At 39.2% G+C, this 25122-nt stretch overlaps 1 protein-coding gene across 1 annotated transcript in view; it reads right to left on the reverse strand.

The window, feature by feature from the left end:
* Positions 1–25122, reverse strand: part of DNAH11 (dynein axonemal heavy chain 11) — a 317894-nt gene that overhangs the window by 169739 nt on the left and 123033 nt on the right. Inside the window, exons 31-39 of the mRNA XM_079931174.1 lie at positions 23523–23654; positions 21566–21726; positions 18071–18227; positions 17808–17953; positions 14812–14928; positions 9379–9517; positions 4527–4619; positions 3110–3304; positions 2205–2282 (exon numbers count right to left, since the gene is read on the reverse strand). Of these exons, the coding sequence (XP_079787300.1) occupies positions 2205–2282; positions 3110–3304; positions 4527–4619; positions 9379–9517; positions 14812–14928; positions 17808–17953; positions 18071–18227; positions 21566–21726; positions 23523–23654 (1218 nt within the window). The remainder of the gene's footprint in view (positions 1–2204; positions 2283–3109; positions 3305–4526; positions 4620–9378; positions 9518–14811; positions 14929–17807; positions 17954–18070; positions 18228–21565; positions 21727–23522; positions 23655–25122) is intronic.

Genomic DNA, 25122 nt, shown 5'->3' on the forward strand with positions numbered 1-25122 from the left:
GTTATTAAAATCCACTCTGCCTGTATTACTTAGATTGTTCTTAAAATTTAGCCTGCATCCAAAGTGCTTAGAGGGTATTAAAACAGACTAATGGACCCGATCTCAGAGTTTCTAATTTAGCAGGTCTTGCGCACGACTGATTTGAGTTTTAAGACGGTCCCAGGTGATGCCTAGGATGCTGGTCTAGACATGCTTTGAGACCTAGCGACCTAGAACAACGGTTCTCAGGAGGAGATCATCTTGACTTGGGGGAAGAGGACGTGCTACTGGGCATCTCGTGGGCAGAGGCCAGGGATGCTGCTCAACATCCTGCAATGAAAGACCAGCCCCCAGGACAAAGAGTTAACCTGTACGGATGTCAATAGTGCTGAGGTTAGGAAGCCCTGTTCTAGGTAATTGAGGAAAAGAAGGCTTGGTGACAAGAATTCACAGGATAGGTCCTCTCTGGAGGGTCCAGTGGTTAAGACTCTGTGCTTCCACTGCAGGGGCACGGGTTCCATCCCTGGTTGGGGAACTAACATCCCGCATGCCACGCAGCATGGCCAATAAGGAAACAAAAATAAAAAATAGGGCTTCCCTGGTGGCGCAGTGGTTGGGGGTCCGCCTGCCGATGCAGGGGACGCGGGTTCGTGCCCCGGTCTGGGAGGACCCCACGTGCCGCGGAGCGGCTGGGCCCGTGGGCCATGGCCACTGGGCCTGTGCGTCCAGAGCCTGTGCTCCGCTGAGGGAGAGGCCACAACAGTGAGAGGCCTGCATACCGCAAAAAAATAAAAAAAATAAAATAATAATAAAAAAAAATTTAAAAAGTAAAAAATTAAATAAAAAGAATTCTCAGGATAGGTGCTTAATACATGTGTAGTTAATTAATTGACACCTTAACGCAAATATCTGCCCAACTATCCTTTCTGCTTTCTCTGAAAAGCCATGGCTTTTATTTTAGATATTATCATCCTGATCTCCTCTCACAGGGGTTTAAAGGACTGATAAACAGTTGCCAAATACTTTAGAATAATCAGTTGCTAAATAACATGGCCCAAGCTTTGGTGCTCTAGTTCTATAAGCTTAAGCAAAGGTTGAATAGGACGGAATCAATGAAGACTAGATGAAAGAAATTGAATGTCTTAGAAATATTAAGCTTCTATTTTTAGAAACCATTAATCTACTGAAAATTATAGAATTTAATTTTATCCTTCCTTGCACCATGGCTCACATCTGAAACTTACTTTTAACAAAATAATTACAGGTCTATCAGTAATCTACTTTACTATTTCAAGGATCACATTTTTCAGTAGAAAAAGCCCTATACAGGGCTTCCTTTTACACGTATTCCACTTTGGATTCTGACCTAAATACTGGCAAGTTCTATAGACACCCATGCTCTAAAGTCTCATATGCCCACTCTGCTTATTTTTAGTTGCTGGTTACTAAATATGTTTATACCCAAACACCCTCAGTTAAACTGCATGCGGTTCTGCATTATACTGTCTGCCAAGCAAGAAAATAAGTATGTTGCCAGGACTGTCAGTAAGACCAAACAAAATTAAGCAGTGAACTAAAAATGGGGATAATAACACCCATGGCCTATCATCGTTGTGCAGAGTAAATCACACATAATGCACCTAGCAGAGTACATAATAAGCATGTGGTTTTTACTTCCTCCCTTTCTTTTCAAGTTTTGTTTTCGCCCTATAGAGGGCTATATTTCTGGGGGAGTATTGAAGAAAACTATTTGGGTTTTTCTTAATGATATGGGGAGGAGACACTAGGATAACTTGGGAAATACAAGAAAATAGTTTTGGTCAATGTGGGTAGGGCCACACCAATCCTATAAGCCAGGTATCTTACTCTAGAGTCTCTCAATATGTTTACTTTGGATAAAAGAATTCAGGTACATTATCGAAAGATGAATAGAGCAGGATGGCACGCATCTAAGTTCGCGAATAGGATGCTATCTCGCGTGGAAAGCCCAATCTTCCCTCAGTTTACTTATTTGAATGCAATGTTCTACTAGCTCCTCTCTCCCTGCTCCCAGTATAAAGGAAGGGTTTCAACTGATCAAATAGCAATGTTAGAGTCTCAGATCCTAACCCAAAATTATGAGCAACTTCACTGAAGGGAACTCTCAAATGGAAGTGGATGTAGCTCTCCCACACTGTGCAATTTTGTTCCTTTCACGGCTGCAAGCGAACAGGCGTTTACTATACCTTGCTCTTTCCTGTGCCTGCGTTTCCAACGACAAAGACCGAGTGTCGCAAGGCCAACAGCTCCTCAAGCTGGACAACCTGCAGACCAAACAACCACACACTAGTTTCCTTTAATGAGTTTGTGATTAAAAAAAAAAATCTGCCCATTTTCACCCAGTTCTTTCCTTACAACTTGAGTCAGCCCCCACTGACAGCATTACCTTCCTGGAAAGTTAGAAAAGATGATAAGTGCAAAGTACAGTTGCTCCCAGATCTCTCAACGTAGAGTACGGGGATGAGGATGAAGAAAAACCATTACTTGGTGAGTCAGTGACACAGGCAGAAGTGAAGTACAGAGGTACTTGGTACATGGCAGGGGTTAGTTACAAAAATCAATGACTCTTCATGAAGTGGGACCAGAAACAGCATACGGCCAACGTCATCTACAACTGACTAATGACTTACATCCTTTGAAATATCTATAACAGATAATCTGTATGTATTTTAACATCCATGTATTCACTACACCCCAGACGAGTGAGTATATGCACAAGCCTTTGATAACTCAGGTGATATCATACGTTTCTCCCCCATTACAAGCATGTGCTAATGACTTTATTTCCAACTTTCTCTAAGATGGAGAGAAAAGAAAGCAAAATTAATTTTGGGTGCACATCACCGAGAAGAACCAAGGAGTTTTATAAACGAATGAAAAGTCTGCTTACATTGAAAACCATGACTTACCCTCTCTGTGTTTTCACCTTCTCACAGAATGGGACTATATTAGAAGGCTTTGATGTATATATTAAGGGCATCTTAAGGTCAGTGTAACATGTAAGTTAATGTTCTGGCTGAGTATCACTTAACCACAGTTATTGTCAATGCACCTCCCAAGGGCTGCCATGACAAGGAAATGATCCTTTTACTTTGAGGATGAAGCTCTCCTCGGGCTGCAGGCGGAGCTCCACGGTGGACTGCCTGACCATCTGCTCAAAGTGGGGCACTCTCCTCCGGGGCACATCCAGGGTTGGAAACAGGTCACCAACCAGGCCCAAAAACACAGGGATGTCATCAGTCACTATTTTAGGCATATTGAAGTCCCTTAATGCTCTCATGAGTACCTAGAAAGGAAAAGAGAAAACGTTTCATTAAAAAAGCCAATACAAGGTCTAACAAACACCTAAACAGCTAAAGATGTAATCGTGAGATAGACACTGTTCTCTATTAGAATGGCATTCTATCTACAGGGAGGGTAACTGCTTACAAGGTCATATATCAGAACAGCAGAAAGCTCTGCTGATACCATGGATAACCTCAGACTAAATCCAACAAAGAGGCCCCGTGCCTCCCTGGATAATGTTTTGATCTTAAGAAAGGGTCTGAGGTACTTCTCTCTGTAATCTTCAAACTCCAGGATGTAAATTAACCAAGGCCATGAGACCGTTTTGTCCAAAATACTCTAAGAATCTCAGAATGATAAACTCAACCCATTTTTAGTTTCGGGTTTTCTTCTATTTTGGCTGAAAACCAAAGAGGCCTTTAGATTTTAAAAGCAGTAACTTGAACATCAGAATGACTTTTACAGAAAGAGGTAAATGTATGAAATCTTGACCCAATCATGAATTGTGACTCAGAGGAAGAGGGAGAAAGGTGGAAAAAGAGACGTAGAAAATCACATGATAAATATCCCTTAACATGTAAAGAAACTCACAGGAATAGACCTTTTTCAAAATCTCAAGCCATACTGCATCTTCACACAGGCTGTATATGCATTACTCTCACTACTTGTTTAATAGAGAAAACTGCATGATGTGGGTGTTATTGTTTTTCCCCACGAAGGATAGTGGAACATTCCCCTAGTAGCTCTAAATAACCAACTAAATATATCATTGGTGTTAGGTGAGCATCCCCCCTGTTGCTTTCTTTAAACTCATCTCACAACCCATGAAATGGACATACTTTCTTCCATTAGATTATGTCTTCATGGACTTTTTCAGGATTAATATCCCAACTCAATCAGATTTTCTAAATGTTCCTCAGAGAAAATCAAACATTGATTACTGAATTATTTATGATCGCCAAAATATTTTTCGTGGCTGATATTTCAGAAGCACTTACAAAATCACATTTTCTTTCATATATTCATATCCTTTTACTCAAGAATACTTGTGGTCTTTTATAACATAAGAAATGCCAGTCCTCAAAATATCCTGTATTAAAAATAGATGTGATGCTTTTTAAAAAGTCATGCTATGTATGACCCACCATCCAGATATATATACTTTTATTTGTACAAAGCCATTAAGCTCTTCACTTAACAAAATCCTATTAGCATTGCAGTACCTGATCTTCAGGTCTATTTTTATCTCCTCGTTTCAGGGAGCCAGCTACAACCAAGACAGATTTAATAGCACGAAGTCCCCAATCATAATGATCCTAAAATCAAAACACAGATACATTTTTTCAAAGATTTTATGAGGGAATCAGATTCTCATTCCAGAAGTAAAAGCCAAAAGCTAAAAAAAAGAGTTCAGATAAAGATGTGTCTTAATGATGTAAAACAATATTCTCTTCCCGTCCTTGAAACTGTAAAAACCGTGTCCCTTCAGCGCCCTGCTTCTTTTGCCTGATTCTCCACCTCTGTCAGCAAATCTCTTCTTTCCATAGCGTTTAGTTGCAGTATTTGCCCAAGGCTCCATCCGCCTTCCTCCCTCTGTTCTCTCAGTAAGCCTGCTAACTCAGGGGTTCAATTACTCCAGTGTTTTCACTTCCAACCACAAGCACACTCCTCGTTTTCTACCGGCAGCCCTGTTATTCCACCCATTCCCAGCCCTGCATCTCTAACTTCCCTCATTACTCTTTTTTTAAATTTTATTTTTAATTTTTATTGGAGTATAGTTGATTTACAATGTTGTGTTAGCTTCAGGTGTACAGCAAAGTGAATCAGTTATACATATACATATATCCACTCTTTTTTAGATTCTTTTCCCATACAGATCATTACAGAGTATTCAGTAGAGTTGCCTGTGCTATACAGTAGGTCCTTATTAGTCATCTATTTTATATATAGTAGTGTGTATATGTCAATCCCAATCTCCCAGTTGGTCCCTCCCCCACACCCCTTACCGCCTGGTAATGATATCATATGATATTGCTTATGTGTGGAATCTAAAAAGGGTACAAATGAACTTATCTACAAAACATAAACAGAGTCACAGATGTAGAAAACAAACTTATGGTTACCAGGGGGTAAGCGGGGGAGGGATAAATTGGGAGATTGGGATTGATATATACACACTACTGTATATAAAATAGATAACTAATAAGGACCTACTGTATAGCACAAGGAACTCTACCCAGTACTCTGTAATGGCCTATATGGGAAAGAATCCAAAAAAGAGAGGATATGTGTATATGTATGACAGGTTCACTTTGCTGTACACTTGAAACTAACACAACATTATAAATCAACTATACCCCAATAAAAAAAAAAAAGTTCCGTGATTAAACCAATACCTCTTCGAGACTTCCACATTACCCCTACACGAGATTCCTTCACAGGCTCCGAGCTCCTGGAGCATAGACCCCATGCTGATTTTTTGCCTTCTAGGTCCTAGCACAGCACACAGCACACAGCACAGGGCAGGAGGCTCAGGAAAGATACACTCTATTAGCTGACTGACGGTATGTAACCCATCTTCTCTCCTTTGTCTTCTGTCCACAATCCACATAGTAACAACCCTTCTCTCAATATCTCCCACCTGTGCGTGTGGGAAAGTCACATAACCTCTCCAAGCCTTACTACCATCATCTCTAAAAAGGTAGATTAAAGTATCCACCTACTTCACAAGGTTGTTGAAGTAAAATGAGTTAATGCTTTGTAAGTAGTGAAGCAACACATGTAAATGTATATGCTTTTCAGTACATTAATAGATAATAAAATCAATTTAGTGGGTCTTAACCATCATTTTTGTTGGTACTAAAATAGAACAGAATGGAATGAAAAATACCAGGGTGCACTGCAAATAAGGGTAAGAAGTGTTTGGTGAAGATTTTTGTTTCAGTGGTGCTTGGGTGCGTGTGTGTATGCATGTATGTGTATATGCATGATATGCATGTATGTGTATACTGACTCTCAACAGAAAGGTATTTTTTACTGTGGGTCATGGTAAAATCATTTGAAAGCCATTGATATACAAAGAAGACTAGGGCTTGAGAGGAGGGAAAGAGAGGGGAAAGAGGAGGCCAGGGAGATTGGGGAGGGGCTAAGTCATCGCAGTAACACTATTAAAGGAGAGGATGTACAAAAAGACACATACACCCCAATGTTCACTGCAGCACTATTTACAATAGCCAGGTCACGGAAGCAACCTAAATGCCCATCGACAGACAAATGGATAAAGAAGATGTGGTACATATATACAATGGAATATTAGTCAGCTATAAAAAGGAATGGCATAATGCCATTTGTAGCACCATGAATGGACCTAGAGATTATCACTCTAAGTGAAGTCAGAAAGAGAAAGACAAATATCACAGGATATCACTTATATGTGCAATCTAAAATATGACACAAATAAACTTATTTACAAAACAGACTTACAGACATAGAAAACAAACTTATGGTTACCAAAGGGGAAAAGGAGGTGGAGAGGGATAAATTTGGAGTTTGGGATTAGCAAATACAAACTACCATATATTAAACAGATAAACAACAAGGTCCTACTGTATAGCACAGGGAACTATATTCAATATCTTGTAATAACCAATAAGGGAAAAGAATATGAAAAAGATTATATATGGGGCTTCCCTGGTGGTACAGTGGTTGAGAGTCCGCCTGCCGATGCAGGGGACACAGGTTCGTGCCCTGGTCCGGGAAGATCCCACATGCCACGGAGTGGCTGGGCCTGTGAGCCATGGCCGCTGAGCCTGCGCATCAGGAGCCTGTGCTCCGCAACGGGAGAGGCCACAACAGTGAGAGGCCCGCGTACCGCAAAAAAAAAAAAAAAAGAAAAATATTATATATGTATGTGTGTGTATACAACAATCACTTTTCTGTACACCAGCAACTAACACAGCATTGTTAATCAACTATACTTCAATTAAAAAAAAACAAAAAGACGACTTGGTGACACTCCTAAACATTTAAACAGCGCAAACAACTGCTAACATAATCTTCACCATTTTCATCAGGTTATTCCTCTGGTCAAAAATGTCCACTGATTCTTCTCAAATCCATTCCTACAGCTTAGAAAACTATCACTGGACTGTGTTCCTAACTCAGCTTTTCTGTCCGGGACAAATTTCTTTCCCCTCATCTCATCTCTGACACTTCTGTTGAGTTGGAGAGCCCTTTCCTCAACTACTCTACCCCTCGCACCCTCTCCCTCCTGTAAGTGATTACAGATGTCCTAGAAAGGGTTAGAAAGGACTGGATTTAAATCTTGCTCCTACCACTTATTAGTTGGGAACTTTGGATAGGTTATTTACTCAGTTTCCTCACCTGTAAAATGGAACAAATAAGACCAAATTCATAGTAGTTTTGTCAAGATAAAAAGCAAACACATGGTGCCTGTTCAGTAAATGTTGGTTCCTTTCCCCCTTCAAACTATGATAATTTTTTCATCCTCCATTTCCTTCTAATTTTTATTGCATGTAAACTAAATCTCCTACATAGGTTCTTTGAAGTCAGAAATCTAAGTGTCTGCTTCAATTGTTCTGTTTACCCCGTTCATTGTTGTCAGCAATAACTATATTACTTGAATACAGTAAATGCTTACTAAATGTGTTTAAGTATTAGTACTGGGAATGGGGTATGGTTGCAACTCCACGTATCCTGGGTCCGGTAACACTTTTTTCTTCTGACGTTTTCCCATTATAAAATTAAAAGGGGCTCATTGAAAAAAAATAAAATGATATCACAAACAAGAATAGGAAAAAAATTTTAAATACTCACCATCTTAGTACCCAGAAACAAATGTTAAAAATCACAATGTATTTTCCAGTCACTTCATATGTATATAAAACACACAGTGTAATATAAAATGTACTGAATAAAACACATGTAAATTGTAGATCACATCAACAGTTTGCTGTGCTGTTTTTTGCATATAACATTGTCACAAGCATTTTTCCACATTATCAAATTCGATATGTTTTACCCCAGAATATAAATTCACAGTTGTTAAAATGACAATATGAATTTGCCTGTCAGATTCCAAATTTCACCCCAACAAAGGGTAATTTAAAATGAGTACATCTGGCAGTACAGGTAACTGAGTGGTTCTAGCTGTGATATTTTAATACTTTCATCCTTCATCCCGGAACAACTGCAAAATAATGTCACCAGGAATTAACAAGAGGTCACCAAAAGAATGAAGTCAAAGGTGACCAAAAAGCTAAATTTAAAAACAGTGATGCTGATATAGATGGCATTTTTGTGGCCCACCGGCAGCTTCAACGAAACAGCAAGAAGGTAGTAACTGGAGAGTAATGCATTTATTAATTTGGCCCATTTCAGAAACAAAGGAATTGTAGAGCAAAAATAAACACAAACAAAAAAGCCAAGTCTACCTTCAAATAAAGAATTACCAACAAAACGAGAAAATCTTTCATTTAGCATTTCTCAAGGGTTTTTCAGAAAATCAGCTTTCCCTGACTCTTATGAACACTCCCGCCATCTTTCCCTGGAAAATAATATTCCCACCAGGAAAGGGAGGCATCATAAAATTCATATCTAATTACAGCACTGATAACATTTAAAGAAAATCACATAGCCCACTGATAAAAGCTGTACTAAGTACAAAGAAAGCCTTCAACTTAATATGTCTCAAGTTTTTTTTTTTTAACAAGCTTTATATGTGCTCTCCATTACTGGCTCCAAGTTGAAGATGAGGAAATTGAGGCACTTAGGGACTAAAGCCATATCCTTTTTAGCACAAGGAGTATATGATTTTTTTTGTTCTTTGTTTTTGAATTTTATTTATTTTTTTATACAGGTTCTTAGTAGTCTTATTTTAATTTCAAAAAAAAATGAAGAATTGTAAAATTCAGATTTTCAAAATTTTGGGGAAAATATAAAACTATTCCTAAATGTCTAACTATAATTTGAGTGATAAATTACCCAGTGTCCGTACTTCAGAAGCTGTTCTAATGGGGTGTAAAAACCCAGAAAAAGTAACATAATACCCCTCACCTGCTTGGACAGGAGCTCCTTACAGAGCGTGTACAATGTAATAAACTTGCGGGCTAGTGAGCGTGCATCCACAAAACCTTCAGCAACTAACAGGATTTCACAGATTAGCTCGATGTCAGGGGCCACCATGGCACAGGGTCTACAAAGTAAATATGAAATTTTGTTTTAAAATGCAATAAGGTAATAAGTACAAGTGGCTGAAACCCAGTGATTAATGTGTACCAACATTCTAACCATTCCCAAGCAGGTCACAATTACCTCTGTCAATCATAGCTAACAAGACCCTTCACTTCAACTAAAAAATGCCCAGGAGTTACTAGACACATAGAAAAAGGTGGAAAATATGCAAATGGCATAAGCACGGGTGTAAGAGCTGAAGGGAAATCTGTGGGTACAATCGGTAAACTTCCATTTTAAGTTGTCACTGCACAAAGATGAGTGATGTTTTGTGCTTAGAGGCCAGCCTTTATTTGTGGCCAGTGCTGTGCTGGTGAACAGTTAACAACTGGCTCTCCAAAAAATAATGTTTGCTGACTTCCATGGAATCAATACCTCCACCGTGGCTGATTTCAATCTACCAACACGGTATCACTAAACTTGCAGCTGGCACGAGATGTGAGGTTGTACACCACCATACAGACACAACAGACACAAGTACCCTAAGAGCCCAAGTATTGATAAACTAATTAGGAAATCATGAGTTTGAATGCTTATCACCTTTGTCTTTAATAGATATTAATCAAAAGTTTATATAATTTGTTTTTTTATTAGTACCTGTGCTTTACAGCCACCTCACAAAATTCATGAAAAGTTAACCATCAGCTCCTGGGCTTCCCTGGTGGCGCAGTGGTTAAGAATCCGCCTGCCAATGCAGGGGACACGGGTTCGAGCCCTGGTCCGGGAAGATCCCACATGCTGTGGAGCAACTAAGCCCATTGCCAGAGCTACAGAGCCTGAGTGCCACAACTACAGAAGCCTGCACGCCTAGAGTCCATGCTCCACAACGAGAGAAGCCACTGCAATGAGAAGCCCACATACCGCAGTGAAGAGTAGCTCCCACTCGTCGCAACCAGAGAAAGCCCACATGCAGCAATGAAGACTCAACACAGCCATAAATAAATTAAAAAAATTAAACAACAACAGCAACAAAAAGTTAACCATCAGCACTTTCAAGCTCATACCAGCCATCTCCAACACTGCCTGTGGCCAGCTTGGTTAGACTTTTAAGCTGAAAATTTATCAAAACATAACTTTCAAATTCCCTTCCTTTTGGAGGGAGACTTCCAAAAAGTTCTCGCAGGACAATTACCATTAAAAGCAACATTTGAGGGCTTCCCTGGTGGCGCAGTTGAGAGTCCGCCTGCCGATGCAAGGGACACGGGTTCATGCCCTGGTCCGGGAAGATCCCACATGCCGCGGAGCGGCTGGGCCCATGAGCCATGGCTGCTGGGCCTGCGCGTCCGGAGCCTGTGCTCCGCAAGGCGAGAGGCCACAAACAGTGAGAGGCCACAAACAGTGAGAGGCCTGCGTACCACAAAAAAAAAAAAAAGCAACATTTGAAAAACTTCCACTCAACTGAAGTCCAGTGCAAAGAAGGAGCCAGAGTAAATAAGCCTGTCATTTTAGACTTTTCCAGTAATATATACCCATCTATTTTTTGTAAATACTATTACAGTCTACTGTAAGCCTATCTAACTTTTCATCCTAAACATTCCTGAGTCTCTGGATCTATGTTATTCACTGCTTCTACCTAAAGTAGCCTCACGTTTTTTCCCACAGTTTTTTATGTCAATAGGGGAGGGAAGAGGCTAGCATATTTACTTCACTGGTACTTCCACTAACACTGACAACTGATATTCAATGAGTAGTCTTCATACCATAAGGGATGCTAAAAGCTTTTCAGGCACTCTCACTCAGTTCTCTCAACTCTTTGATGTGGCTACTCTTCTTATCTGTACTGTACTGAGGTGCAGACTAAGGTTCTGAGCAGTACAAGCACACAGCTGAGGCCACATGGTGGGGGTCATGATACTCTCAAGGCTCAGGCATGCTGCTTCCGCTCATGAACATTACTTTCATCACCAGTTGTCCTTCAAACTTTGCTGACACCAGTCCTGACCCCCATACACAAATGAGTCTGCACTTACTTAAACCAAATTTATGAAAACTTCACAAAATAATTCCCAATTTTAAGACCCAAATGAAAACATGTATTGATGCAAGATGAACCGTATACAAATGTAAAAGTACTGCAGAGATGTACAATTTTCAAATGAAAATATTCTATAATCATTACATTTATTTCTAGGATAGTTATTCTCTAGAATGTTTTTTTCAAGGAAAATGAACATTATAAAATTGCTATGCTAGAGAGAAAGCTATTTTATGAGGAAAGGAAGATGTTCACTAAAAGTTGCTAGAATAATTGACTATAACGGAAAAGAATTCTGTTTAAATACTCATTTCATGCTACTTACCAAAATAAGCCCTTAACAGATGAAGTACATTTGAAAAGTCATAATATAAAAATTAAAAGAGAATACAAATGAAATATGCTTAAACATCTAGATGGATAGACAAGCAAATTTTAAGCTTAAAAGAATTTAAAGACATCACACTAAAAACTACAGAGGTTCTTACATTATATGTGAAGTAGCATATTATTTTGAAGGTAGACCGTGAACAAAGACACATATTTTAAACACGAAAGAACTCTTAAAAAGTAAAACTGATAAGCCTCTGGCTCATCAAGGAAACAAAGGGAGAGAAGACACAAATTACCCTTACCAGACATGGATCTCAGGACATCACCAGAGATAGTAAGAGAATATTATGAACAAATTAATGCCAATAAATTCAACAATTTAGATAACATAGAGAAATTCCTTAAATGATGCAAATCATCACAACTAACTGAAGAAAAAAATCTGGAAAATCTCTGTATCTATTAATTTAATTGATCACTAAAACGATTCCCACAAAGAAAAATCTAAGCCCAAATGGGTGAATGGCTTCATGATTAATTCTATCAAATATTTAGGGGGTAAATAATACCAATCCTACACAAACTCTGAAGAAAACAGAGAAGGGAACGTATGTCAAGTCATTCATGGGGTCAGCATTACCCTGATGCCAAAACCAGATGAAGATATGACAAGAAAGCACACTACAGAGCAATGTCCCTCGTGACATCAATTTTAAAATCCTCAACAAAATAGTACCATATTGAATCCAACAATACATATGAAATAATATCTCCTGACCAAGTGGAGTTTATCCCAGGAATACAACGTCGAAGAATTGTTTAGCATTTGAATAATCAATGAGTACAGTTTAGCACATTAACAAAAAGAAGGGGGGGTCCACATAAAACCTATTAAAAAAAAAAACTTCTAAAAGAAACATAGTTGAAAAATTTTGCAACCTGGGGCGAGTCAAGCGTTCTTAAACAGGATATTTTTAAAAACCATGAAACAAATTGATAAATAATATTTTATTGAATTTAAAACTTTTATCTTTGATGGGCACCATTAAGAAAACGAAAAGGCAAGCCACAAATTGAGAGAAAAATATTTGCAATATGTGTATTTAACAAAGAAACTGTATGCAGAGGGCTTCCCTGGTAGTGCAGTGGTTGAGAGTCCACCTGCCGATGCAGGGGACACGGGTTTGTGCCCCGGTCTGCGAAGATCCCACATGCCGTGGAGCGGCTGGGCCCGTGAGCCATGACCACTGAGCCTGTGCGTCCGGAGCCTGTGCTCCGCAACGAGAGAGGCCACAACAGTGAGAGGCCCACGTATTGCACAAAAAAAAAAAAAAAAAAAAAAAAAAAAAGAAACTGTATGCAGAATACAACACTTCACAAAAGAGGGTATGGGAATGGTCAGTAAGTTAAATGTAAACATTTTCAACATTATTTACCATCGTGGAAATGCAAGCTAAACCCACAATGACATACCACTACCTATCTATCAGATTTGCTAAAACTAAAAAGACTGACGATACCAAGTTTTGACAAGAATGTAGAGCAGCAGAAATTTTCATACATTAGTGGTAAGGGTGTAAAAGGGTACAGCCATCTTGGAAACCATATTGGCAGCTTCTAATAAAGTCAAACGTACACCTGCCATGTGACTTAGCAATTCCATTCATAGATATCTACCCCAAAGAAAACATATATTCACACAAAGACTGTACATCAATGTTCATAGCAGCTTTATTCATAACAGCCCCAAACTGGAAACAATGTCCATCAACTAGTGAATGGATAAATAAATTGTAGTATGTCTCTCCAATAGAATGCTCATCAGCAACAAAAAGGAAGGAACTAGCGATATGCTGGATAACTCAGATGAATCCCCAAACCACAATGTCCAAGGGAAGCAGACAACACAAACAGGAACATACGGTAGGGGTTCGTTTACAGGAACTCTAGAAGAGGCAAATTTAACCTCGAGTCACAGAAAGGACATCAGTGATGTGAGGGCTTAACTTCAAAGAGGCACAAGAGAATGTCTGGGGGTGTCAGAAACATTCCATATCTTGATTGTGGTAGTGTTTTCACCAACTGGATACTTAAGTGGGTGCATTTTATTACATGAAATTACACCTGAACAAAGTTGATTTAAATCAGAACAGGTTTGTATACAACAGCACAAGTTCTCTGACAGACTGCTAATAAGCATATAAACCGTCAGAGTACATTTGGAAAGCAGATCATCGATCAAGATTTTAATCAGTCACCAAGTAATTCTACATGTAGGAATCTATTCTGGGTAATAACCTGAAATAAGGATAACACTTCATGTGGAGGGATGTGTACGGCTGGCTACTTTATGATCATAAAAAACTGAAAAGAAAAACACAAGCCCTCCATGTCAGACAACAGGGGATGGTTAAGAAAATTATGGAGGAGCCCTGGGAGAGACCATTTTGGAGCTACAAAAAATGGTATTTCCAGAGAATTTTCAACAATATGACAAACTACTTATGTCAACATATTAAATGAGAATTAATGAAAATCTAACCTAATATCTTAACCTCATAAAACAGGAATTATAAGAGACTAGATAAAAATACAACGATCATTATTTCTGGGTGGTAAAGTGGTAACTTTATTCGTTTCCGTATTTTCCAAATATTCTGTAGTTTGTGAAGATTATATTTATAATAAAAATATCATGACAAAAGAGCTAGTATTAAATGTTCAAATGTACTATGTAACTTTTAAGGAATGATTTTCAGTCCTGGTTTCATATTTCAAAAGAATTAATTTATCATGGTGAAAGTTCTCTCTATAAAGGGATCCCAAAGATATAATAAAGGGTTTTCCACAGAAATTCCCAAGTAAAAACAAATCATTTAACAGTGCAAACCAGCAACGTTAGGTGACATGAGTGCTCCAGATGCTAACCCACAAAGCATAACACTTGCCTGAAAAGAGCTTTGAGATTTTCCGGTAATTCGGTTCGACCAGCATATCCTGGGTTCATAGTAATAAATATTCCAACTGATGGCTTCAGTGTGATAGCTTCCCCAAGAAATACAAATCTACCAGAAAAAGAATGTTGATGGAATTAAATGTGTTCACTGAATATGAATGCACATTGACAAATGCAAACCAATGCAAAATGCAAATTATTATTAGGAAGCTGTTTATGCTGTGTAATTTTCTTTAAAATTCATAAGCATACATATTTTGAAGAGTGTTTATTAAAAATACATTCCCTTCCCCCAAAGGAATTACAAGTATGGCAAGTATTCCTTTGTGTTTTAGCATGGCTGCAGTATGCTAGAATATAAAAATGAGGACTTGACTACTTTAACAGTTAATGAAAGGTGATGCCATTTTTGCCTTCAACATGGGCTGCAGTTTCTTGAATGGGATACCGTACAGATGCAGAATGTCCATGCTAAGAGAAAAAAGGGACTCCTTGTTCTGTTGTTATATTGTCCATTTGCTCACCCTCCATCTCTCCTTCCCTCCCATTTAGTCAACAAATATCTACTGACCACCACTGAGAGGTAGATTAGTGTGGTGCTTGTGACAGCTAGCTCTGGGGCCAGACTGGGAGCATTCAGAGACCAGCTATATCACTTTATGCATATTCCATTCCCTCATCTAATAAAAAAGAAGAAGCATGGAGGATAATGATATTACCTACCTTATTGGATTACATGAGGATTAAAAGAGATTATGTATATAAATGGCTAAGAGTACAGTGCCTAGGGCCTGGTAAATACTCAACAGATGTTAGCTATGACTATGCCTATTGTCATGACTTGAAGGTATTGGAGAAGCAGTGAAGGATTTTCAGAAAGCTTTGAAAGGGCCATTAGCCTGTTGATGGCCAGGGCAATGGAACGGTAAAGGGCAGTAGGAGCCAAACTGAAGGACATGTGGAAGGAAACTTCCAAATGGAGGGAAATGAGACAAACAGAAGGCGTTCTCCTGTTGAGAAAGGGGAGGGCTAAAGTGGTTAAGGAGCTGGGCCTCCAACACGGACTAGGGAGGGAAAAGAGACAGCCACAGCTTTTAGGACTAAGAGTTTCTTAGATGCTTGACAATGAAGAGAAGGTGGATTGTGTTTAGTCAAGGTAAGAATGGAGAAATCTTCATTCTCAGAGTATCAGGCTGGGGAAGGCAAACAGGCCTGGCAGGTGGCTAGGGCAGCAGGGTAGCTGAGCACTCTTCCACTAAACAGAGCAGGGACAGCCATAAGCCAGAGGCATGGACCTCAAGGGGGCAGAGCCAGCAAGATGCTGGAAAGCTTTGTGGGTGAGGCACCGTCCCATCTTTTAAATTCTTGAGTGGAAAGAGAATGTAATAAAACTCATGAACTCATGAAGGAGCCTAGCAGTTTGCACATGGGCTAGCATGATGATGAACAGGTACAACTCACATACGTGCAGACATGGAGACTGTTGAGAAGCATGGTTGGAAATTTTCAGAAACCCTTGCATTGATCAGTTATCTCAATCTCCGTAAGAAAGGATGGCCTCAAAGGCACCTGGGTTACATCAAATAAGAAGATTTTGACTAAAAGCTAAATCAAGTATGTCTGGGGATCAAAGGCGAAGAATCTAACTTCTGTAACATGACATTAGATCAGGGGTAGTTAAGGCAGCAGACATCTGGTCACAGGAAACTGGTTTCCCAGAGCCATGTGGTGGAAGGACTGAGAATTTTTCTAGAAGGCAGAAATACCCAGATGTATCTACAATAACTGCAAACTCCTGTAATAGGTTCACAGTTTGAAAGGGCTGGATGATCTTCCCCTGATGGGAGACTGACATGTTCTTATGGATAAGACAGCTAACTGAGCAAAATACCCTAAGAAATGGGAGTCAATGGGTAGGCCAGATACATGAGATTTCACTGTATACAAAAATGTTACAAAGAAAACCACAACTGGGTATTATAATACTGATTTCTCAAATGAAGCCATCAAACCCTAAGCACCATGTTTTGTCTTTCAGAGTGCGGCACCAAGTAGGGAAGCGATTAGGTTCTAGCTCCATCTGGAAATGTTTTGGCCTGAATAACTGGAAGAATGTGGGGGTGTATTCTACTGGGACAGGGCAACTAACAAAGCAAGCGTTAGTGGAAAGGCCAGGATTTCGACTTTGGCTATATTAAATATGAGAGGCCAATGAGACATCAAATGGAGTCTTCAGATGCCCCAAGACAACTGCTGACATTGTATATGTAAGTCTAGATATCACAGAAAGGAGGTCTGGGCAGCTGGTAGCCAGCACCATCAATATGGTATTGAAAGCCACGTGACTAAATGAAATGACCAAGGGAACAAGTAGAGATAGAGAAAAGAAGACACCTGAAGATTGAGGCCTGTGACATTCAACATTAATAGGTCAGGAAATAACAATAAAAAATAATAGCTAACACTGACATGGTGCTATGTGTCAGGCACTTGCCCAAGCGTTCTGCATTTACTTCTCACTGTAATCCATAAGGTGGGTACTGTACTTCTCTCCATTTCATAGATGAGAAGAAATCAGCAAAGGAGCAGCCCTGAGGGTGGGAGAAAACCGGGAGGATGTAGAGTCCTGGAACCGATGTGAAGAAAGCGTGTCACGCAGAAGGGAGGGAGTGACTGTGTCAAACGCTGCTGAAGGTCAAGTAAGATCAGGACTGAGAACTGATAACTGGATTTCGTGTTGTAGAGGGTGCTTATTCTTCCACTGATTAAAGTATGTGATACACCTTTGTTGTAATGAACACTTAAAAAACGCGGCTAAAACACAGGAGGTTATTCAAAATAATTCTTCACAATTAACCAGTCTCTCTCATTTTATCCGTCTCCTGGGACAGGAAGAGGCAGCTGGAGACTGTGAAGATGAGGTCTCCTGCATTGCTCTAAGGTTCTCCTTCTACATGTAAGAACAGGAAGAAGCTACATGCCGCTCACCTCTTCTTCCTGTTTCTGATGGCATCGTGTATCATCTTCACTTGTACTGCCACCACGGAGAGAACTTCCACAGAAATTCGATTGAACTCGTCAAAGCAGCCCCAAGCTCCTGTCTGCACCAATCCCTTATAGATATTTCCTATGGACTTAATGATGGAGCGAGGCATTAAGAATGTAACAGAAAACGGTTTTTAGCTATTAGTTTGACTCATTCCAGGACAGGAATAATATTGTTAGGATGTATCATTTTATAACTAACTTACTTTGTAGTCCATTTGCTCAGAACAGTTGAATACATAAACCACCATGCCCAGGGCACGGCCAAGATCTTTGGTGGTTTCTGTTTTCCCTGTACCAGCCGGGCCAGCGGGAGCCCCACTCATGGTGAGATGAAGTGACTGAGTTAAAGTAATGTAACACCTTTAAGCAAAAGAAAACACAAATATTACGATCTTCTATGAGATTCCTAGAAGATGTAAGGGACAATCCAATTTTTTTTAAAGTTTAAGAAGTCATGGTCTAAGAATCTGGTTGTAACACAAAATACTGACACATCTCTGATTCGTTCATGGTAAGAGTCAGGATAATATCAAATTTAATTTTAGTTTGGCTGTTTAAAAGTAACAGAGAAGAATGTACTGCTTTATTTGTCTCATTTCCTAAGAGCTGCATATTTGAATACAAATGACACTTAATTTGCAATGCCCTTGAATTTCTGATATTTCTAGGTAAACATATTATTAATACGGCAGACATCTCAAACTATTGTTTATAAAAGAAAAATAGATATCTTGGATGATGAATGAATGAAACACTAACTGCATTAAACTGTTATTTAATAAATACATTGAGATGAGATATGTAAACATACAGAGTATGCAAATAATATATACCTATTTCACTGTAAAAAGCAAATATAACAAAGATAACAATTTATTACGTTAAAATGTATTCAGGAATTCATTTTGAACGTGTCGCTACGTGTGTTTAGATTATGATAATACTTATTTTTGCAGGAAAGATTCAGAGGTTCTTAGACTGAGGAAAATTATGCAAAGACAGAATTTAATACTTGTAAAAGAAGGAAAACTAATAAACGGTGAGGACCTAACATGAGGTTTCTGCAGACTCATGAATTATTTTTGTCTTAGTACAGACAGTGGATCTAGTGGGAAGACACACACACGGAAGACCCAGGACTAGTGTCTACTCTGCCACTCATCAGATAATCTTAAATTACATTTCTGACATCAACATGCCTCAGTTTTCTCCTCCATGAAATGAGGTTTACTGTAGGACTTTATTAAGAAAGCCAACCCAACACGGTGCCCAGGTGGTGAGGGCAATGGACTGCTAAGAAGGCCAAAGGTAAATGCCTTAAAAAATCCAAAGTACTATGCAGACAGAAGCAGTTACTTATGGAAATGGAGAGTGTTTCTGTATTTTACAGCCATCACGTTTCAGAGCATCTTACAATGAATATGGAATTGAAAGACCCCTGGACTAGGAATTATAGCACTTTTTATGGTGCAGACTATCCCCTATTAATCTTTTCTTGTGGTTCCAAGTTTTGCCTGACATAGGACCACCTATATGCTGCAGACTACGTTTCCTCCCTGCCTTCCAGCCAGGAGCAGTCAAGTGACCAAGCTCCAGCCAACATGCTATGTACTGAAACTAGTGTGCTAACCCTGGGATGCCTCCTTTGAGACGTTTTCCCCTTTCCCACTGGCTGAAACAAACGTGCAAACCACGGGCAGCATGTCGGCCACCCAGAAGCCTATACGGCTGGACTATCCTCCTCGGGAATGTCACACAACTGAGACCCCAGCTGCCATGTTATCAAAGGACTTATATTCTGGGTCTCTCTGGAACAGCAGCTTAGCACCCCCAAACCAATCCACCTGTGTTCCAGCCCAAGTCTCTCAATTACAAGCTTGGTTGACTTGGTTCTCTGAACCTTCCCACATAGGGGAGAAGGAAATGCTCTCTGTCTAGTCTACCACACAAGGGGAAGGTCGGCATCAAACAAGACATAGTGAAAGTGTTTGAAAGGCAGCATTGTGTTAATGTAAACAATTAGTAAACAATCCAAAGAATGAAATGGGAAAGAAATGTACATAGTGCGAACATCTTATACAGCCCTATTCACTCTATAAAAGGAACATTCATCTTCCTTTTAACTTCCAAATAAACCACATAGTGGTCTTTAAATTAAAAAGTTAATAAGCTATTGGCCTCACACACCGGTAATTTTAAAAAATGCCTCTTCCCCATTTCTCCTGTATGCTGTGCCTCTCCCCACCCCCTTTTCTATGTGCAAGGGCACGTATACAGCAGACTCTGGCATTTGCAGTTTTGACTCTTCAAGCGATTTTGTCAAGCTACAAAGTTTAATCTCTCACCCTGAAAGCAGTACATAAATTAACTAATTAAGATAGTGAACACTGACTTTTAGTTAGAGACGAGTTAAAGGGAACTGAATTAGAGAAACAATTGCAGAAGCCATACGATTTATCAAGGACAACATCACGAGCAGATTAGTGTGTGCAAGAAAGATCACAAAGCTAGTGAGGGAAATCCATCAGCCTCCCAGGGCCACCACTACCCAGCTCGACAGACAGACTTGCAACCATCTGCCCTTCCGTTCCCAGATAAAGTATACGGCATCGTGGTAACTGGATAACTGGGAACACGCACATGATCTTGAGGTGTGATTTCCCTTTCATGAATACCAAGGACTAAATATGCTTTCTCCCACCAAATAATTCAGCAGAGGTTGGAATACAAACAAAGAATCTCACGTCAATGTGACATATCCTTACCTCTACAACATTCTGACCGTGTGTATCTATTAACTTGGAGTCAAGTGGCAACGAACGTTTAAGAATCCCTTGCTCCCTTGACAGGCTTGAGCCACACTGGGCTCTGTGTCTACCCCTTGAACCTGCCAAGCTCCTTTCCATCTTAGAAACTTTGTACTTGTCTTTGCCTGTAACTTTCTGGCCCAGGATGTGTGCATAGCTGGCTCCTTGTAATCATCTGGGTCTTGGCTCAAATGTCCTCTCGTACAATCTATAGCAGGCTCTCCCTTCAAGATGCTTTCTAACCTATCATCCTGTTTTATTTTTGTCACACCATATATTACCACCTAACACAACTTTGTTAATTTGTTTACTGTTCCTCTTCATTCCCAGCCACTCACACACCACACTCCCCTAGAAAGTGTGCTCTGAGAGAGCAGGAACCCTACCTGCTTGACACTGGGACAGTTCTCAGCACAGTGCTTCAGAAGTACTGTATCTGATGGAATCATTTCTGTTCTTTTCTTCCTTTCACTGTATGTAATCCTTCAAAAATGAATTCAATATGGGCAGTTCCCGTTTTTACACTTCTAATAAAGGGAGGCAGTTTTTACACTTCTAATAACAGGGTGTTAGCCATAAATAACCAGAGAGAATGGACTCCGAGATCAAAGATGCTGCCTTGAGCCATATTAACTGCTCATGATTTCATGATGTGGATACCACATAGCGTCTGTAATTCTGCTTTTCTAATCTGGTTCTCTTTAACGTGTCTCTAACACCAACATTTGCTATGTCACTCAATTAGTGCCATTTACATTCTGCTTTCATACAGTTTCGCAATTTGTTCATCATTTTCTCACAGTCCTTTATTTTCAATCTCAGACATCTTTACCAATGCTGGGGAACTTTGGGCTTGGTTTTTCCCATCTAACTCCAACTTATCATTGTTACCTGTCAGTTAGAGGAGTGATCACTAGTCGAGGGCTGTTTCCTAAATACTCATAGAAGTACTGCAACTGCGCATCACAAATATTAACGAGGCAATGTTTCTGGGTGTCCTCCCACCGGTGACGAAGTTGAGAGCGCCAAGCAAAAGCGTGGGGAGTGACGACCTAAAAACATCACATGATGATCACACACGGGATGCTGATAGTTTTAAGGCCACAAATGTAATCTATTAATCTAATCAACTTGGTTGAGTCGCACTTTACTCTTAAAAAATCTCACAAAAGGTAAGTCTCTTATATGCTACTGCAAATTGTAATTGCATGTAGATGGTTGAATACTTAATCAGAAATATGTGTGTAATAAACGTCTTCATTTTAAGAAGCCTATTACTGTAAAACAACATCAATTTGTTGAAGCAATGCTTTTTCCCCTTTTATGAATCACCCCAGGTGATTTGATCATTTTTGTGACTTTATATTCATTATTACTGAAATCAGATGGAAAAATACACTCTGTATTAAAATAGCACATAATCCATTATTTCTGCATGTCAGAGGTATAAATAAACTATACTTTCAACCAAGTCCATTCTCAAACTGTTCTGCTTTTAGTAGAGATTTCCACGTCATTTTTCATTAAACCAAACAACAGTGGTTTTTTCGTTGCTATTCCTTCTTATTTTACTCAATTCTATCCATTATTTTCCCAGTTTGAAAAAATAATTCCAGTCTCTTTCAAAATCCAATTGACCCAAGGGTTTCTTAGGAATCACTGGAAGTTACCAAAATTATTATCTACTCATTTGTCCGATATCTACATAAGTCTCGACATTGCATATTTATGCATACCAAATGAGCAGGAATTAGACAGTCGCTACCTCTTTAAGTACAAAATAAAGAACATATTTTAAATCAAAATTTATCCTGCTGCAAGCAAATCACCACTGATAAAACATAATAAAATATGCAAGGTCATATTCAAAGAGTAGTTATCAATGGCTCATCATCAAAATGAGAATACATGGTAATCGTGTTTTGCAAGGATCAGTTTCAGATTAGCAATTAAGCAACATTCTTCACTGATGGTCCTCAACCTGGATCAAGAAGTTTTTTTTTTAACTTTTTGCTTACATAAGGAAGCATTTGCTAGCACTTTGTGAAGAGAATTAAAATTCATTTTGATTTTAATAAATTGAGAAGGAACTAGAAAAACAACAGCAAACATCTCACAATACAAGCATGCATTCAAATTGTGAAAGGAAATGCCACCCTCAAAAAACAAAAGGGATTTGGAAGAAGTAGGTTATGGGCATGGTATGTCAATTTTGTTCACTAGACAAGCGAACAGTGTATTTAAGTAGGAGCGTATTTTGGAAAAAGGGTGAGAGATTCTCCTTCCGCATTAAACACTGCCGGTATCTAAGAGACACGTGGACTTTTTAAAGAGATAAGAAGGTTACACTGAAAGGATTAGAAAATAACTTCTTTAAAGAAAGTAATTTAGCTTTGAATGGAAAAGACAAGGGGTGGCCAACATTTCTTTCTTCAAAAGGAAAAGAATCAAAAGCACACAGAGATGGTTTAGGTCGTACACAATCTTACTGCTACTGGCTGGATAAGCCACATGGTGGTTATCACAGGCCAATGGATAATTATGTGTAGAGAAGCCGGAAGACAGGGAAATGAACACGTGACTTTCTGTGGTTCCTCCATCCTGACTTAATTTTTGGCTGATGTGAATTAGAGGCTCCTGACTTGGCCAAACCCTTTGGGATAACTCTCATGAGGATAATATATTCGCTAACCCAAATAAAAAATACCCAAAGTAAATGCACTCAGCTTCTTAGGACTAATTAAAATATACAACCTTAAAAAAATGACTTTCTTAGAAGTACTCTTGATAATAAATACCACTTTTAGGAAACAGCAAAAAACACATGAAATTTCTACAAATAACTTGCCTTCTGAGAAATAAGTTTTGCCACCACGTCTCTGGCATGGACATCTATGGTACAAATTGTCATGATCTTCTGCCTGTCTCCAGGTAGAAGTTCTCCCAGCAGAAGTGCAATCAGTGTATTCAACTGAGAAATCTAGAAGGCGTATTTTTTAAAGGAGGTAATAGTTACAAATACAGAATCTTACAGCTCAACGGTCTTTATATTTGTAAAAGTCCCTTTAGTTTACAAAACTATTTCAAATACATTGTCCCAGCTGGCTGTCAAACCACCCTGGGGGTAGAAGCAGGAGGGAGGGATTTAATTAAATTACTTAATTTAAATAGAATAAATATTATTACTGCCCCCCCCACCCCCCGCCTTCTGAGCTGAGACTCAGAGAAGACAGGTCAACCTGGAGGTAATGACAAAGCCAGAGGGAGAAGCAAAGTTTCTTGGCTGCACTGAACTCACTCTCCAGGTAACCACGATCTGGTCTGCAACTTTGCTGGAAGAGAAATGACTGCAAAATTTTAAAAGATCAAACTGAGTTAATGTCTGTCAAAGTATAAGAAGAACTAAATACCAAGGGCTGTTTTGTTTGGTTGGTTTTGGGTTTTGTTCGTGTTTTTGCATGGGATATAGGATGATAACTGAGAAAAGATTTCAACAGTACAGGTGATGACTAACCCACTTAATTCTTATTCATACCCCTATTCTTGTCTAAACAAGAATTGTCTTGCCCACCAATTTCTGAGATCAATAGTTTTCAAACTACTGGTCTCTTTTCCTAGAATGGAAAGGAATGCAATGGAATGGAATGACATGGAATAGAAAGAAATAAAAATGCTGCACTACAGTAGTAAGAATATGTAATGTTTTGTGAGAGTTTATTTCAGTTTCATACTGGAGTGTATACGTATGTGTGTAAACTTCATCTGATATAAAATATATCTTACTGTTAATTGTGGCCAGAAAGTTCTGAAGGATACTCTTAGGTGGTCATTTTGTTAGCATGCTTATTTACATAAAACATTCCTGTCTTACTCAAAGCTTATTAACAACAAACAACAAAATTCTGCCTTATTCCAGGGTATCATATTGTAAAACTATACTGTCCCCTTTCCTGTTTAGTTCTGCAAAGGATAGTCAATGACAAACTGTTAGATCCTGAAAGAACTGGTTGCAAGTGAATATATCGTATCATCAAAGGCTCTCAAACCCTTGTACCTACTGTCACAAACATATTCCCTATAGTACTAGTACCACATTCCAGAAAACACCAAACAATGCAGACTGCCCAGAGACGGCTGTGCAGCTGCACTGGAGAAGATTCTATAATTACAGTAAGCATGGAGAAGGCAGGCAGGATGGCATAACCACCGCATGCACAATTCACATTAAATCAGAGTCTACAACGTGCCCGGCACTACCTAGGATTATTGTCGGCATCACCTCATGTCATCTTCACAACAATCTATTATCCTCATTTTGCAGATGAGAAAATTGACTCGTAGGCATGTTAACCACACTTGCTAAACAGGGCAGGGGGAATTCAAATCCAGACACTCTGACTTCAGAGCCTGAGTTCTTACTGATCACATCGCATAGATTTCCCGTACCA

This window comes from Stenella coeruleoalba (genome assembly GCF_951394435.1).
Source record: "Stenella coeruleoalba genome assembly, chromosome: 9".
Classification (NCBI taxonomy): Eukaryota; Metazoa; Chordata; class Mammalia; order Artiodactyla; family Delphinidae; genus Stenella; species Stenella coeruleoalba.